General features: G+C 45.7%; 1 protein-coding gene across 7 annotated transcripts in view; it reads right to left on the minus strand.

The window, feature by feature from the left end:
* Positions 1–17,006, minus strand: part of FBLN2 (fibulin 2) — a 243,105-nt gene that overhangs the window by 44,363 nt on the left and 181,736 nt on the right. For all 7 annotated transcript variants that reach the window (XM_059715805.1, XM_059715804.1, XM_019495416.2 and 4 more), the window contains one exon: positions 12,190–12,376. In XM_059715805.1, coding sequence (XP_059571788.1) covers positions 12,190–12,376 — 187 coding nt within the window. The remainder of the gene's footprint in view (positions 1–12,189; positions 12,377–17,006) is intronic.

A 17,006-nucleotide genomic window follows, 5' to 3' on the forward strand; every position in this document is an offset into this window, starting at 1 on the left:
AGCCATCTGATTCTCCAGGAACTTAGTCCCACCATTAAACTCCCTTAGCTGAATTTGCCCAGAGAACTGCATGTAGCTGGAAGCCCCTATTTGGGAAATCATTGTCTAGACCTTAGTAAACCTATAATTGCAGAGGCATTCTCTTTCAGAGCCTGCGTGTTTCAGAAATATGCAAAATACTTACCCAGCAATTTTCAGCAAACCTAGAGGTTCTAATACATATTCATATGCATTCAGATATTCAGTCTTTCTTTCCATATCATTTTAGTGTTAAGAAACAGAATTAAAGATAACAGAAATATGCTGATTTGGTTCTAGCATCTTTTGTTTTAACAATCACTTTAATAACTCTTTGAAAACCCCTTTTTCTTTTGAAATAAGCTGTGCTAATTGTGGGGTACAGTCATAGGATAAAGCTGAATCTTTAGCAACTTGAAAGGCTAAGTTAAAATGATGCCTAATGGCATCCCCATTTATAATTTCTTAAAAACCCTGCAGCCTGCAATTTAATCATAAGGAAATTTCCATATTTCACTAAAGCAGGGATGCTTCAAGCCAATCCAAAAGGAAAAAAAAGTGTTTTTGCTTCTGATAAGCTTAGTATGCCTACATTAGTGACTAATCAGTGCTGTCTTATCCTTCATCCTAGTCTTCCCTCTGTTGCTTACCAAATGCTTTGTTTGGATCAAGAGCCCGAGAGTCAACAGCATAAACAAGAAGTCAAATGCTTTCATGTGCAGTCAAAGCTTCAGAAGGGAGAAAGCAAGGGCAGAAGGGAGAATTTTCTGAAATCCTATGGATAATTTGAACAGGTTACCTTAATTTGCCAGAAGGGAAACTACTTAAGGATTCTGCTTATGAAAGGTATTTTAGTTAAATCACACACAAAACGTTTCTCCAGTTGACATTTTCTTTCACTAGGCCAAAACCTCCCCTCTACTAATAGGTGTATTAGCTAACTTTACTAAGTGTGTGAAGGAGTTTCACTGAACTTTAGCATGAGCTTTGGTTTGGTGCTTGGGGGAGAAGTTTCCTTTTCATAATTCTTTACCAAACATTTATTTAAATGTGCTCAACATACATTACCATGCTCCCTTCTGGGTACAACTTAATTAAATGTCAGAAAAATGGCACACCCTATTACTTTATTAATTTTAAAAGTGTAATTTATGAACCATTAAGTCCAGTAAAGTAATTCTTTGGTTGGCTGTGAAAAGCACACATTAAAGTCCTGGAAGATACACAGTCTGACCAGGCTGGTAGCTAGAGACATTATCTGCAAAGGACAGAATACAGGAGCAGACACAATGCCTCTAGAAAAAGTGGGACTATGTGCTCACTACCAACCTCTGGCCCATAGTGCTGTGTCATCTGGCCCATGGGACTCCCCAGGGGTCTAGAAATTTGGTGGTAGGGGAGCAGTGCCACTATTCTGCTGTTGCCAAATCTCCAGACCCATGGGGAGCACTGGGCCCTGTGTGCGGTATCCAGCGCATCATCCTAGTGTGCAAGGCCAGCAGAGAGAGGCACTGGGCACTAGGCCTGCGTGAAGCTTTGGGTGCTGATTCAATTCGGAGGAGATTCGGCAGCCAAATCTCCAACTCTAAATCGAATCAGGAAACCAATAAAAAGATCTGAATCGATTTGAAACCTCCGAATTGATTTGGAAAAGATTTGGAGAGCTTTGGAGACATTTGAAAATTCAGGCAGTCACTGCTCACCGCTGCAGAAACTAGACTTGGACTCCATGCTGGTAAATAGGTGGGGTAGGGTAGGGGCTGGAAGAGGGAGGAAGGGACCATGGGGGGACCCCTGCCAGGTCCCATCTCCTGCCTGCTCCCCCAATCCCCTTGAGTGCCTCCCAACCCCTGTCTGCTCTCCCAGACCCATCAATGGATGCCCCTCCTGGCCCCAGTGTCCTTGCTCTTTAAAAATAAAAAAAGCTCCATGCTCACCGGCTGTTGCAGCAACCATTGGGGCTTCTAGGGGCTTGTGGCAGAGCCCTCCTATGCAGCACAGGGCAGTGTGGGGCAGCAGGGAGCGCCCTGGCCCTCCACCCCACCTGGCAGCAGCTGATAAATGCGGGGATTTTCATTTAATTTAATTTAATTTAATTTAATTTTTTATAGAGCTGGGATGCTGGAGCCAGGCAGGGCAGCCATTTACGAGGGCGGGAGAGCAGGTGGAGGATGGGATCTGTTTGATTCAGAGATTCAGCGGTGGCCAAATCTCCGAATCAGATTCGGCTGAATCAATTCAGGACAGTGATTCGAATCACTGAATCGAATCACTATCCCCTGAATCGGCTGAATCTGAAACAAATACTTGCTGCTTTGCGTAGGCCTACTAGGCACCAGGACTCAATCCCAGTGTGAGGGGGCAGAGGGTCAGTGGCAGGTTCCCAGAACCCAATCCTGACAGGAGGGGGCACTGCTGGGCTCCTGGGACCCAATCCCAGGGTACAGGGGGGCAGGAAGGGATGGTGTCAGGCCCCCAGAACCCATCCTGGTGCATGGGGCACAGAGAGAATAGTGCTGGTGCTGGGCCCCAGACCCAATCTGGCCTGCAGACAGCCCCTTCTCCACTCCTCTGGCCTATGAGGCCAAAAGTTGAGCATCACTGATCTACTCCATTTAAAAAAGTATGACAGATGTTCAGTGCAGCTCTTCAAGGCCTCGCTTCAGCATAACATCCCTAATTAGCACGGTATTTAGCATATGCTTAAAATTAAACATGTACCTAAATCTCCTTGAAGCCAACAGGAATTAAGCATAGACTTCGTTTTAAGCACATGCTTAAGGGCAGTTCTGAATTTAGACACACTGCAGAGTAAGATGTAAGAGAATTATACACCTCCAACCTACCCAAATGTTCTGCTGAGTCATTCAGTTCACCCACTATACTAATGGCCCTGTACCAGTTCCAGGTCCACGTGCTCAAGGCCCAAAGGTGGCAATTTAATAACAGACATGCAGCAACAGAGTTGTTTAGGAATGGGAAACTCCTCCTCTTAGCTCGGCAGTGATCCCTGCCGGATTTTTTGCCATTTGTCCTGCAGTTAAATCAGACACATTTTTGTCTCTTGACATGTTTCTGTAAACAAAACCCAAGCTGCTATTAAACTATTTACAATTAAATTATTACCAGCTATTCTTTTAGCTGCAAACACCAAACTAACAAGTCTTACTCAACACTGAGTTTAACAGAAGCTTACACCAAATTTGCTCCATGCACTTTTATGTCTCTCCAATCTCATCTGAGGTTAGCAATTCACATAAACCTGAAAATTCAGAAAGTGTGACAGATTCTGAGGAAATTCATACTTCTAACCCCACATTCCCTCTTTGCAAGAGCCACATAGGTATAGCACCTTTCCAAAGCAACGAACAGCTGAATTTGGTGCAAAATTCAAAGCTGGTCATTTTGGGGAATTTTTTTGTATAAAAATGTCATTTTGGGTTTTTTCCTTTCCAGAGAAGGCAAGCTAACTAGGCATGGAAACATCATTTTAAAATATCTGTTTAATCTACTCTATTATACTGATTAAATGGTTAACAAATACCGAGTCCCAGCCAAGGGGCACAGAGCCCCAAGTTGGCATGTGCCTGGCCCCCACCATGCCACGAAGGAGGGGCTGCGGCCACCTGCCTGGAGCAGCGCCAGGATCCAGGGGCTGTGCACAGACCCAGTGGGACACAGCTGCTGCTGGGAGCTGCTCCCTGGGCCTTTGACCACGGGAGAGTAGGAGGAGACAGCAAGTCCTTCCAGACAACAAAGCCTATGTAAACCCATGGGTGCCAAAAGCAGGCAAGGGGTTTTCCCAGTCCACTGTAGCCACCAACTTGCTGGAAAAGAGGGAGCAGACTGGCTAGGAAAACTAATCGTCCCTCACCCCTCCTTCCTTCCCTCGCACCTGCCCTGCCACCTTCCTGTTCCTGAGGCACCGCGCTGCTTCCCTTCCCCACTGGACTGTGCTGCACTAAATATTAACCAGTAATGCATTAGCAGTATAAATATACTTATCATTTAAATGTTCAACCTTTCACATCCCTAAAGCTAAAAGCTTTTTTCTTATTAAAAAGCACCTATACTTTTCTTTATGGTTTAGATGTGAAGATATTTAAACTTGGAAAGCTCCCCTCATGGGCGATTGGAGCCTTCTGAGTCAGGGGGGCACATGCCTCCCCAGCAGCCAGACAGTGACCGGGTGGGGTCTCCCCATGGCTGATCTTGCTGACTGGGGGGTCCCGGAAGTGTCAGTGATGCTTCTTCTGGCGCCCCCACTCTCTGGCTGTTGCTTGCAAGGGGGGCACTGGCACTACCGCCTGCCCATCGCATAACTGGGGAGCGCTGGCTGTCAGGGGGGTACCAGTGCTCTCATGTGCACATCACCACTGGCTCCCCTTATAATTCAAATATGTCCCTGGCTGACTGAACTGCAGTTTGGGTTGTATTGTGAAATGCAAAACACACAAACTGTAAAACTACTGAACACTATGCAAAGTGTGTGGCACATCTAGAATAAGACAAATTATTGATATCAAAACAAAAAAAGATCCATCTTTCAAAGAGTTCAAACTATGTGATTAGATAAAATAGCACAGAGATGGGCAAGATTCTTGGCTGGGATAAATTAGGGTGGGGCCATTGTTCTCCAAAAAGTAATACTGGCTTATACCAGTTGAGGATCTGGCCAAAAAATGTAAAGAATATGTAATGATTTTGCAACTATTCACATTCTGCTAGCACTCTGAAGGATCATAAACCACTGCTGCGACATTATGTCTGCTTTGGTTTCCTAACAACATGTGAAATGGTTATTAAAGATGTTGTACATGCAATTCCTCTGTATCTTTACTTTTGATATTTTGCACAGGGAACAAAATTCCTTAGAGGACTTTATTTTTATTTAGAAATTCCAGGAGCTATAAAGATTTTCATATAAAAGCACAGGGAATACTAGGGTCACATTTTACATTGTTTTACTTTGTAAATACCCATGTAACTCTTTAGCCCTTTTCTTCTGCTCTGTGTATTTTTTTCCATACTGTATAAAATACTCCTCTGAGGGAAAAAAATTGAGTGGAATACCCACCCCTAACCCCAAGGGGATACTTACACAAATGTTGACATTTCTTTGAGAAATCTCAAAAGTGTTATATATTAATGGGCTTTTTCTTCCTTAGGGAAAAAATAAAAGTCTGCTCAGGTTTCTAGATTTCTGTTTCTTATTGAAGTTCCACAGCTTTTGAATTTTAGTAATGTGTGTAATACAGCACTATTGAGTTGGTCCTTGGAGTGACTGGAAACCAACAGACAACTCAGTGGAGGAGAATGGACAAAGATTTGAAACCCAGTCCTGTATGTTGCTACTCCATTTGTTTTTCATGTGCAATAGGTTGTGGATGTATTGTGTGATATCGTGGGTAAAGAGGAGATTGGAAGTATAGGCCCGAGATTCAATTGCCTATTCTACAACTTCCTCTTGTGTGACCTCAGGACATACACTTATCTAAATATTTTCAGTTTACTCAGTGATCATAGAATCATAGAAAGTTAGTGTTGAAAAGGACCTCGGGAGGTCATCTAGAGGTCAAATTCATTAATGTGCCTTAGATACTGAGCGTTTCATTTTGTACTTCCTTAATAAAGTAAAAATTAAATGTGCAGTACCTAAACTTACTGTGCAGTAGCACCAGTGAATGGTTATTTAGTGATGTTTACTGCACATTAGCCTAATAACACTGTGCAGTAGACTATTAGTACAGTTTTTGCCATGATACACTATCATGCAATATTATTAAGCCAATGTGCAGTGTCCCATGTAGACGTGCCCAGTTTTTCCTAACATCTAACCTAAACTTCCCTTGCTGCAACTTGAAACCATTGCTCTTTTTTCTGTTGTCTGCTACCACTGAGAACAGTCTAGCTCCACCCTATTTGGAACCACCCTCTATCTGCTCGCAATGCTCCTACTAATGCAGCTCAGTATGCTATTAACTTTCTTTGGAACATGGGGACACTGTTGGCTCATATCCAACTTATTGTCTACTGTAACCCACAGGTCCTTTTCTGCAGAGGTGCTGCTTAGCCAGTTGGTCCCCAGCCTGCATCAGTGCCTGGGATTGTTCTGTCTTAAGTGCAGGACTTTGCACTAGTCCCTATTGAACCTTATGAGGTTTCTTTTGGTCTAATCCTCCAATTTCTCTAGGTCTCTCTGAATCTTAGCCCTACCCTCCAGCATATCTACTAGTCCCCCCAACTTGGTGTCATCCACAAACTTGTTAAAGACTACACTCCATCCCATCTTACAGGTAACTGATGAAGATATTGAACATAGCTAGGCTCAGGATTGATTCCTGGGCCACTCCACATGATAACTGCTGCCAACTAGACATCAAACCATTGACTACTACCCTCTGAGCCCAAACATCCAGCTAGTTTTCTATCCACCTTACAGATCATTCATCCAACCCATACTTCCTTAGCTTGTTTCTGAGAATGTTGTCGCAGACCATATCAAAAGCCTTGCAGAAATCAAGGTAGATCACGTTCCCTGCTCTCCCCACATCCATAGAGTCAGTCATCTCATCATAGAAGGCAATTCAGTTGGTCAGGCATAACATGCATTTGCTGAATTCATGTTGACTGTTCCTAATCACCCTCTTCTCAGAGTGCTTAGAAAATCAATTCCTCGAGGACCTTCTTCATGATTTTTCCAGCAATTTAGGTGAGACTGACTCGTCTGTAGCTCTCTGGATTCTCCTTCTTCCCTTTCTTAAAGATAGGCACTATACTTGTCCTTGTCCAATCATCTGGGACTTCTCCCGATCACCATGAGTTTTCAAAGATGATGGCCAGCAGCTCTGCCATCACATCAGCCAATTCCCTCAGCACCCTAGGGTGAATCCTATCTAGCTTCATGGACTCGTACATGTCCAGGTTTTCTAAATAGTCCCTAACCTGTTCTTTTTCCGCCACTGACTGCTCACCTTCTCCCCAAATTTGTGCTGCCAGGTGCAGTAGTCTGGAAGCTGACCTTGTCTGTGAAGCCTGAGGTGAAAAAGGCTTTGAGTACTTCAGCCTTTTCTGCATCCTATGTCACTAGTTGCCTCCCCCATTTAATAAGGGAACTGCACTTTCCTTGATCTTTCTCATGTTGCTGACATACTTGTAGAAACTTTTCTTGTTACCCTTTACATCCCTTGCTAGCTGCAACTCCAGTTGTGCTTTAGCCTTCCTGATTTCATCCCTGCCTTCCTGAGCAATACTTTTATCTCTCTCCCTAGTCATTTGTCCAAGTTTTCACTTCTTATAGATTCATAGATCATTAGGGGCTGGAAGGGACCTTGTAGATCATCAGGTCCAGTCCCCCTGCACTAGGCAGGAAAAGACAACTACTGTCAAGTGACCCCAGTGAGGAGACTGTTCAGTAGGCCTGTGCAAAGTGAGTAGTATTCACTTCAGATTCGGCTGATTTGGGGGACAGCAATTCGATTCGGTGATTTGAATCACTGTCCTGAATCAATTCAGAGATTTGGCTGCTGCCGAATCTCTGAATCTCCAAATCACCCAGGCCCATCCCCCACCTGCTCTCCCAGCCTGGCAATGGCTGCCCCAGCTCCCAGCACTTAAAAAAAAAAAAAAAGGCGCCTCACCTCACCAGGTGTTGCCAGGTCTGGGGGGGCGATCCTCACTGACTCCCCACTGCCCCATGCTGTGTGTGGGGGCCCTTCACGAGCCCCCCAATTCCCCCCCCCCCATGGCTGCCCTGCCCACCCCAGTTCTGGCCCTTTAAAGAAAAAAAACCAAACAAACAAGGAAACACCCCGGGCTCACTAGTTCCTGCCGGCGGGGGGCGATCTCCGCTGCCCCCTGCTACATGTGGGGTTCTGCACAAGCCCCCTGAAGCCCTGAGGCTGGAAGGAGTTTATTCCAGTCTGAACACCCTGACTGTGAAGGAGTTTTTCCTGAATTGAGCAGGAAGCAGCTATCTAGGAGTTTGTATCCATTTCTCCTAGTCTTCCCCAGGGGTGCCCTGGTGAACAGCTGTTCACTGAGTTCTTGATATACTCCTCTGATGTAGCGGTAAGGTGCTACCAAGTCTCCTCTCAGACTTCTCTTCCGTAGGCTGAAGAGGCCCAAGCCACTGAGCCTCTCCTCATATGGCTTGTCTTGCAAGACCCTGATCATACAGGTGGCTCTTTTCTGGACCCTCTCAAGTTTTTCCACATCCTTGTTGAAGTGCAGTGCCCAGAACTGGATGCAGTACTCAAGCTGCCATTTCAACAGTGGGAGTACACCAGTGGAGTACAGTGGGAGTATCACTTCCTTAGTGTTGAATGAGAGACAACAGTTAATGCATGCCAGTGTGTTGTTTGTCCTGCTGGCCACAGCACTGCACTGTCAGCTCATGTTCATGCGATGGTTGATCACTACCCCTAGGTCCCTTTTGGCTGTGGTGCAAGTCAAACTGTCACCAATGAGCCTGTAGATATGTTGGGAATTGTTTGCCTCTAGATGGAGCACCTTACACTTCTCAGTGTTGAACTTCATCTGGTTCTGGTCCGCCCAACTCTCCAGCCTCTCCAGGTCCGCCTGTACCTGCAACGTATCTTCTGGCATGACCACGCTCCCCCATAACTTGGTGTCATCCGCAAACTTGGCCAGCAAGCTTTTCAACCCCACATCCAAATCATTGGTGCTTTTCCAACATCTTTATCAGTCCAAGCATGGACCCAAGGGACACCACTGGCTACTTCTTACCAGGATGACACAGATCCGTTCATGAGAACTCTCTGGGTCCTACCACGCAGCCAGTTTTCCACCCACTGAACTGCTGAGCAGTTAAGCCCACAATCTTCCAATTTTTCCACAAGGATATCATGGGATACTAGATCAAAATCCTTTTGAAAGTCTAGGTATATAACGCCGCCCTTCTCTCCCGTGTTCAGGTGGCGAGAGACCTGTTCATAGAAGGAGATGAGATTGGCAAGACAAGACCTACCCACTATGAAACCATGCTTGCTGTCATTCAGAATCTTACGCTCATTGAGGGTATCACACACAGATTCTTTAATGAGTTTTTGCAGGATTTTCCCTGGGATGGAGGTTAGGCCGATTGACCTATAGTTGCCCAGGTCCTCCTTCTTCCTCTTCTTGAAGATGGGCACAATATTGGCCTTCTTCCAATCCTCAGGACTCTCCCCTGTGTGCCACAATTTCTGAAAGAGTTTTGCCAGGGGTTCCTGGCAAATGGCCACAATGACCTCAGCTAGCTCCATCAGCACTCTTGGGTGAAGTCTGTTTGGTCCTGCTGACTTATAAATGTCTAGCTTTTCTAGTTGGTTTTGCACCAGCTCAGCATCCACAGTGGGAAGGCTATCATTCCCACCATGCCCCCTGTGATCCTTATCTCACTTGTCTTTCCCCTTGGTCTGGTGAAATACCGAAGCAAAATAGGCATTCAGGAATTCAGTTTTTTCCCCCTGAGTATCCATTACCAGCTGTCCTGAGGTGTTAAGCAGTGGCCCCATGCTTCCATTTGTTTTCCTTCTGCTCCCTACATACCTAAAGAAGGATTTCTTATTGTCCTTGACTCCCTTGGCTAACTTAAACTCAATTGCTGCCTTAGCTTTCCTAATCATTTCCCTACAAGTGTGGACCACTGTCATACAGTCCTCCTTGAGGACTGTCCCTAGCTTCCACTGTGTGTACACTACTTTTTTCTTTTTCAAGAGGACTGCAATGTCCCTATTGAGCCAGGAGGGCTTGTCAGCCCTTCTGCTACATTCCCCCTTCATGGGAATGGTTCTGTTCTGGAAGGACAGGCAGGGTAGAAGAGGAGGAGAAGTTGTACTTTATGTAAAGAGCTATATGATTGCTCAGAGCTCTAGTATGAAGCTGGAGATAGGTCTATTGAAAGTCTCTGGGTTAGTGTCAGAGGGGATAGCAACAAGGGTGATGTGGTCTATAGCAGACACCCACCACAACAAGATCAAGAGGATGTGGTGAATGAGGCTTTCTTTAAACAGCAAATGGAAGTTTCCCGATCACAGGCCCTGGTTCTCATGGGGGACTTCAATCACCCTGACATCTGCTGTGGGGCAATACAGCAGTCAACAAGCAATTGAGGAAGTTTTGGAGGGTGCTGGGCACAACTTCCTGGTGCAAGCATTAGAGAAGCAAGCTAAGGGTCATGCTCTTCTTGACCTGCTGCTCACAAAGAGGGAGGAATTGGTGAGGAATGTAGTAGTAGATGGCAACTTGGGCAGTTCATGATCCCAAGGAAAGAGAGCAGCAGAGTATGGACTCTGGACTTGAGAAAAGCAGACTTCGATTCACTGAGGGAACAGATGGGCAGGATCCCATGGGAGGCCAGTTTGAAGAGGAAAGGAGTCCAGGAGAGCTGGCTGTACCTTACTGAAGATGCAGAAACCTTACTGAGGACACAGGAATGAACAATCCCAATGCACTGGAAGACTAGCAAGTATGGCAGAAGACCAGCTTGGCTTAGCAGGGAACTCTTCAGTGAGCAAAAGATAAAAAGGAAGTTTAGAGGTACCGCTCTCCTAAACTTGGTCTTGGCCAAAGGAGATGATCTGATGTGTGGCTTGAACATTGAGGGCAGCCTGGGTGACACTGACCATGAGCTCATCAGATTCACTGCCTGCCACAAGGTTGACAAATCAACTAGCAGGATTGAAGTCCTGGACTTCAAAAATGCTGACTTTGGCAGGCTCAAGGCATTAGTAGGGGAGGTGATGTGGGACCAGGGATGGAAGGCGAATGGGGTACACGAAGAGTGGTCATTCCTCAAGGACACGATCCTTGGAGCACAAAAGAAATTACACAAAATATGCATTATAACTTTGGGTCTGATTCCTTTCATTTCTTTAACTGAATGTGTGGCCAGAGCTCCCAGCCTCCAAACTACACTGGAGCCCTTCAAGACTTCCATGTGCTCAGAGGCTGGGAGTGCCCATCAGCTGATCAGGGCCCCAGCTAGGGGAGCCCACCATGCACTCCCCTACCCAGAAGTCTCAGTCAGCTGACTACAGCTCCCAACTGGGGCAGCACAGGAAGTCAAACTTGCTTCTTGCCAATACAGGTGCTCCTGCTGCACCTACAAATATGACGCAGTGGGATCTAATGGTCAATTCCACAACTGCATCTCCTGCCATACACACGTGGCATGGCAGGAAGTACAACTGTTGGGATCATGCATCAGATCCCACTACACCTTTAAATTAATGTCTGTCAGGGGCCTTAAGCAGAGTTTCAGGCTATATATGATAAACAGTTTGGGCTGAAAATATGGAAAAAATATAGGTAATAAGATACTTTCAAAACACAGTTTTATTTTTTAAGGCTTAATTCACAGAGGAACTTAGGTGACACTCATAAACACAAGGAGGAATAAGAGGAAGTTGTACTTTTGTACCCTATAACCCAGTGGTTAGGACACTTACTGGGATACAAGATTAAATTCTTCTGTATTTGCTTTGAAACAGTAGCTCAATCTCCCACCTCTCCAAAGTGCCTCAACCACTAGATATAAAGATGTGACCATCACCTCCTTCTCCTCTTCTGTTTTGTGAATAAAATCCATCTCCTGGTGGCCCTGTGGGATATTCTGAGGTGAGGGCCTTTCATTCTCTGTTGAAGCTGTTCCACTTTGTATTTACTGAAGCATGAACTAGCACACTGTCTGGTAAGAACTTTTTAACTGTCAACTGGCCCAGTCTCTCTATCCCAATGCAGTGTTTCTTTCAACAGTCTGCCTACTGAAGAGGTAGTACTTTTTGAGAAAAACTATTTAAAAGTTACTTGCTTACTCCTCTTTGCACCTGTGGTGTGACAAGCAATGGGAAAGAGGACTGAGAATTTGTCTAAGCATTAGTATGTATTTTACATACAGAAAACAGAACAGTCCTGCTTAAGTCATTTATGGGGCACACAGCAGTCTGTACTGTTCAACTTCCTAGACAATGAAGTACTAATAGGTGGGTGAGTGCCTACAGTTCAGAACGTCTAATCATTTTCTCAACAACATCACTATTTGTAAAACTTAGGACATCTCCTGAAAGTGCATATGAGTGTGCTTCTAAAGGATCACCTTATCTATAGCCTGTAGTGGAAACACCTTTCACCTCTACAACCACCTGCAATTCAAGGGAGGCTACCTACTTTTTTCAGGGGACATTGTTGGCAGAGGCTCAGGATGCCTTTTTATTTCTGGAGATATGAAATGATCTTCGCCTTCACAGCAGGAAAGCATCACATGGTTGCAAGGGTAGCCCAAGTTTGGGTTGGACTCACAGGTTTTCCCTTCACTTCTTACTCTCAGTCCTAGAGAGCAACAATCACAACATTGCTGTAAAAAAAATGAAAGAGAGAGAGAGAAGGAGACTGTTAGTCACTTATCTTTTTTGTGCACTGTATCATAGAGAGATGGAGAATGAGGACTGATCCTTAAGAAGGAGGTGATCAGAAAATATGCTTAGGATTTAGTCAGTTACAAAAATAAGTGTTTCACTCCTTATTCTGGATCCAGCAAAAACAGTTGAAGATGGGACAGCTATTAAAAGCCTAGTAGTAGCATAAACTTCAGTTACAGAGCACGTGGAAACCAAAGGTGAATCCTGTAGAAGCAATTCCACATGGCTACCACACTGATATTCATATATTTTGATATACTGTAGGCTAGATTTGGGAACATCTGCTGGTTCTTTGAGGCAATGTAAAACAAATTTAGAAAATCTTAACCATAAAGCAGTTGTGCTCCATTTGAAATTGTCTAGCTGTCAGATAAATTTTTAAAAACCGCATAGGTAGTCTTCAATACCATGGCTGGGAGAGCAGGTTACCATTTCACTGGCTTCTCATTTGATGTGCGATTATCCCTGATTTATGAGAAAACTGTAGTAGCAAAAATAAATGAAAAGGTGATTTTTTTGACATCTTGTGCCATCTCAGTAAATTGGATATCAAATATCAGTGTGCTCACTGCACATACATACTTATGCTTTCCATGGCTGAGGGAAATTACCATTCCATGAAAAGTTCAAATAATGCAAATTCATCTGCTTATTAATTATGCATAATAAATACATGCTTTCCCTGCTTTTCAGCAAGTCTTACACACTAGCAAACACACTGCCCTATCCTGACAGGCAATCAGTTCACCTTTTTCATATTTTGCTATGGACTACAGCAAAGTGATAGACCTAGGCACGAAGCTTTCAGCATTTGAAACATTCTAACAAGTAGGGCTGTGCAAAGCTTCAGTCACCGATTTGATTCGGAAAGCATTTGGCCCAATTCGGTGGATGAATCTCTGAATCCGAATTGAATCAGGAGACCCATTAATCTCAGGAATAGACACAGCTTTATATGCTTTTTCTATATACCTTGAGATACCAGGCACCGCTCATGAATGCTGACATGGTGGAGAGGATGAAGCATCCCACAGGAGCATTGGGGGGTCCTCAGCATGCTCAGCAGCAGACCCAGAAGCGGACCAGAAGCACTTCTGGTCCACTTCCGGGTCTGTTGCAGAGCATACGGGGTATGCTCCTCCCCACCCCCCCAGCTTGGCGACTGGTGCCTCCTGGGTCTGGGGGGGTACCCGGGTTCCCCCCCCATCCAATCACAGAGCTGTAGGTTGTGGGGGGAGGGTCCTCTATGCACTTGGTAGTGGACCTGGAAGTGGACTGGAACTACTCCCTGTGCTTCTGTGAGACACCATCCATCTGCCCCACCATCTCAGCATTCACAAGCCGTGCCCAGTACCTCGAGGTATGTAGAAAAAACAAAATCTGTGTCTATGGCCAAATCACTGATTCTCCAAATCAGAATCAAATCTTCAGATTTGGCCAAAAAGAATCGGGACAGTGATCTGAATCAGTGAATTGAATCACTGTCCCCTGAATCAGGCCAAATCCGAATCGAATACGGCCTGCTTTGCACACCCCTACTAACTAGTACAATACATTACAACCTAGGCTACTGGGAGCACATGAAGCCTGTTGTCTGGTCCAATTTTAGCATGGTTAGGTCTGGTAACACCTTACATATAATTCACATTTTAAAAACAAGATTTCAAATAGGAATCCATAGTGTCAAAAGCACTTTGTTGTGAGCTTTATGAGTTCTTTGCAATAGAAGGATTGTTCCTTAACTTGTTTGTAGTCAAGAAACAAGTGAAAATGAAGAGCTGGCATTTTCTAAGGGTGCCTTGAGTCTAAGAAGGTTGAGAACCACTGATCTGGACCTGACATGAATGAGTCAGTGACATGGTAAAAAGGGCAATCCCTAATACTCTGTATGAGCAACAATAACAATGTTAGTTCCTGCACTCTGCTTAAGAAAATAGATACTGTTCCCTCCAAACATTCATTGCCCAAAAGTGCCCTTCCATTTGTATTCCTTAATCTCCCTAAACACCAGCCAACAGAATTGATGATTGCAAAAAGTAGGGGCTGGTAACAGTGTGTTTGTTGGACAATTTGCTTTTCCTTTCCCTCCCTGTGTGTATCTAAAGAGATTGCAGACTGTGTGCTTCCTCTGAATACTGGAGACAGAGAGAAAGTGAATTGAGCCTTTGTGGGGCACATGCCTCAGGGTGTCACCTATAGAGATGGGGAAGTCAGAAGGGGGAAGACTGCACTGCCATTTACTCAAGGCCACGTGCAATTTTCATAGTCAGGCCATGAAAGTGCATCAGACAAGAAATACTAACCCCTAAATGTGTTTCAAGAGCACTTACTGAGCACCAATCAAGTTTATGCATAATGGGTAACTAATCAAGCAAAGATGTGGAGGAGCTGCATCTCCCTGCTCCATAGACCACAAGGGGATTGTATGTAAATGAAGATACCCACCATGGATTTGAATATTAATAAATGCCCTCGCATCCTAATAATTGCATTTAGAGGGCTGCAGCCAAAAGTCAATAGTTAGAAAATAATTGACAGAGCTCAGAGTTTCTCTTCTCAACAGAAGGAAAAGAAGAGCAGATAAACTACTGACAGTTTCACTACTAGTGTGACTCAGTGTGCCCAGTTATCATTTCTACCTTGCAAACCCTTTAGAACTGCCCATCTAAATTAAGTAAAATAAATTTAGTCTAGTTACTAACAAGCCAGGCCTCACCTGCATAAGACAAGTTAAACTGGCTCCAATTGCAACTGTCAGCAAAAAGTCCAATAGTTGAATGGGGACAAAACCTGAACTAAATTTTCACATCCAGAGCTGGTTCTGCCAAGCCAGTCAAAACCATGGCAAGAGTTTTCTTACAGAGTGGTGCTTTGCCCAGTCACATTTCATCACTGTCAATTTTGGACTTTTCACCAACTCTAAACCAGTTAGAGTGGCTTCCTTCTAGTGTGAACAAGGCTTTAATGTTTCCATAGAATGAAGAGGATCTTGGCTTTTGAGTCTTTCCAAACGACCCACAGAATGAAATGTATGGAACACCTTTTTTCCTTTATTTGAAAGATGAAGGATGGAGTCACTTCTTTCCATATTTAAACCTTTAGTTATAAGGTATTTCTCTGTGTTCATTCTACTGCAGCAGTTCCCAAACTGTGGTACCAGTGGTACACAAATGACCTGAGTGGTACACAGAAGGCCAGGGGGAGGTGCGCGCACACACACACACACACACACACACACACACACACACACACACACACACACAAACACAGAGCCACAGCCTGCTGCACATGGCCAGGAATGCAGCGCGGCTGTGTGTGAAGCAGCACCCAACAGGTAAGTATGTTGGGGGGAAGGGATGTCGGGGAGAGGAGGTTGTGCAGATTGAGGCCCCCATGGTAAGGGAGGGATTGGGGCAGGGGCAAATGAGGCCCCAGGGTGGGTGGTGAGATAGTCAGAACCCAGACAGCTCATCCAAGGGTGCAGCGGGCTCCTGCCGCTGCATGCACCCCAGGGGAGGAATGGGGGGCACATGCCCCCCAGATTTGTTAATGGGATGGAGGCGAGCTGCCCACTGCATGCTGGGCTCTGCACCCCACTACCACTGCCTTGGGAGCCATGTGCAATGCCATGTGCCTTCTGCATTCCCTGCCTTCCTGGGGCCCAGAGGAACAGCATGGCATCTCGTGTGGCTCCTGAGGCAATGATAGCAGGGTGCAGAGCCCAGTGGGCATGCCATTGTTCCCCGGGGGGTTTCTCCTCTGGGGCCAGCCTGCCCCATCCCCCCAGCAGGGCCAGCACAAAAAGATGTGGCCCCTCCTGTGGCAGCCTGGGCCTTTCCAGGCTCAGAAGGCCTGGAAGGCACATGGCGTTGCGAGCAGCTCTGGATGCAGTGGGGTGCAGAGCTCAGCATGCGGTGCACAGTGGCAACCTGCCTCTGCCCCATGCACAAATCCAGGGGGCACACCCCCATGCCTCCTCCAAGGGTGTGCACAATGGCAAGGAGCCATGCCCCCTCCGCCCTCCCATGCCCCTGGGTGATCCTCCCGTGGCTCTGTCCCATGACCCACCCCAGCCCCAGCCCCAGGGTCCCATTCACCCTACCCCTGCCCCTGTCCCACTCCCTCCCTCGATCTGCCCCCCCTCCCCTCTCCCAACTCCTTTTCCCTCCTCCACAGACTTACCTGCTGGGCTGTGTGTGTGTCTGTGTGTGTCCATGTCTGTGTGTCTGTTTTTCACTCCCCGGCCACAGCACCCTCAGCCCTGCTGCTGCCCCTCACTCCTGATTCACAGTACCCCGCATCTTGCCAGGGCGTGCAGGGACACTTCCTCCCTGGGCTCCAAACCCCATACACACACACGTACAGCCCCACACCAGACATCCGAATACTGTGTTCTGTCAAGCAAGCTTGCCCCTCCCACTAAACGCACCTCCAGACATCCCGAAAAGTATCTCTGAACAGGTAATCACCATCTTTTTTCCAATTTATAATTATTTTATATGGCTACTGTAATTGATAAAACATTGTTTTATGATTACTAAAGGTTTTGATGTTGTTTTAATAAAT

This window comes from Alligator mississippiensis, chromosome 12 (genome assembly GCF_030867095.1).
Source record: "Alligator mississippiensis isolate rAllMis1 chromosome 12, rAllMis1, whole genome shotgun sequence".
Taxonomy (NCBI): Eukaryota; Metazoa; Chordata; order Crocodylia; family Alligatoridae; genus Alligator; species Alligator mississippiensis.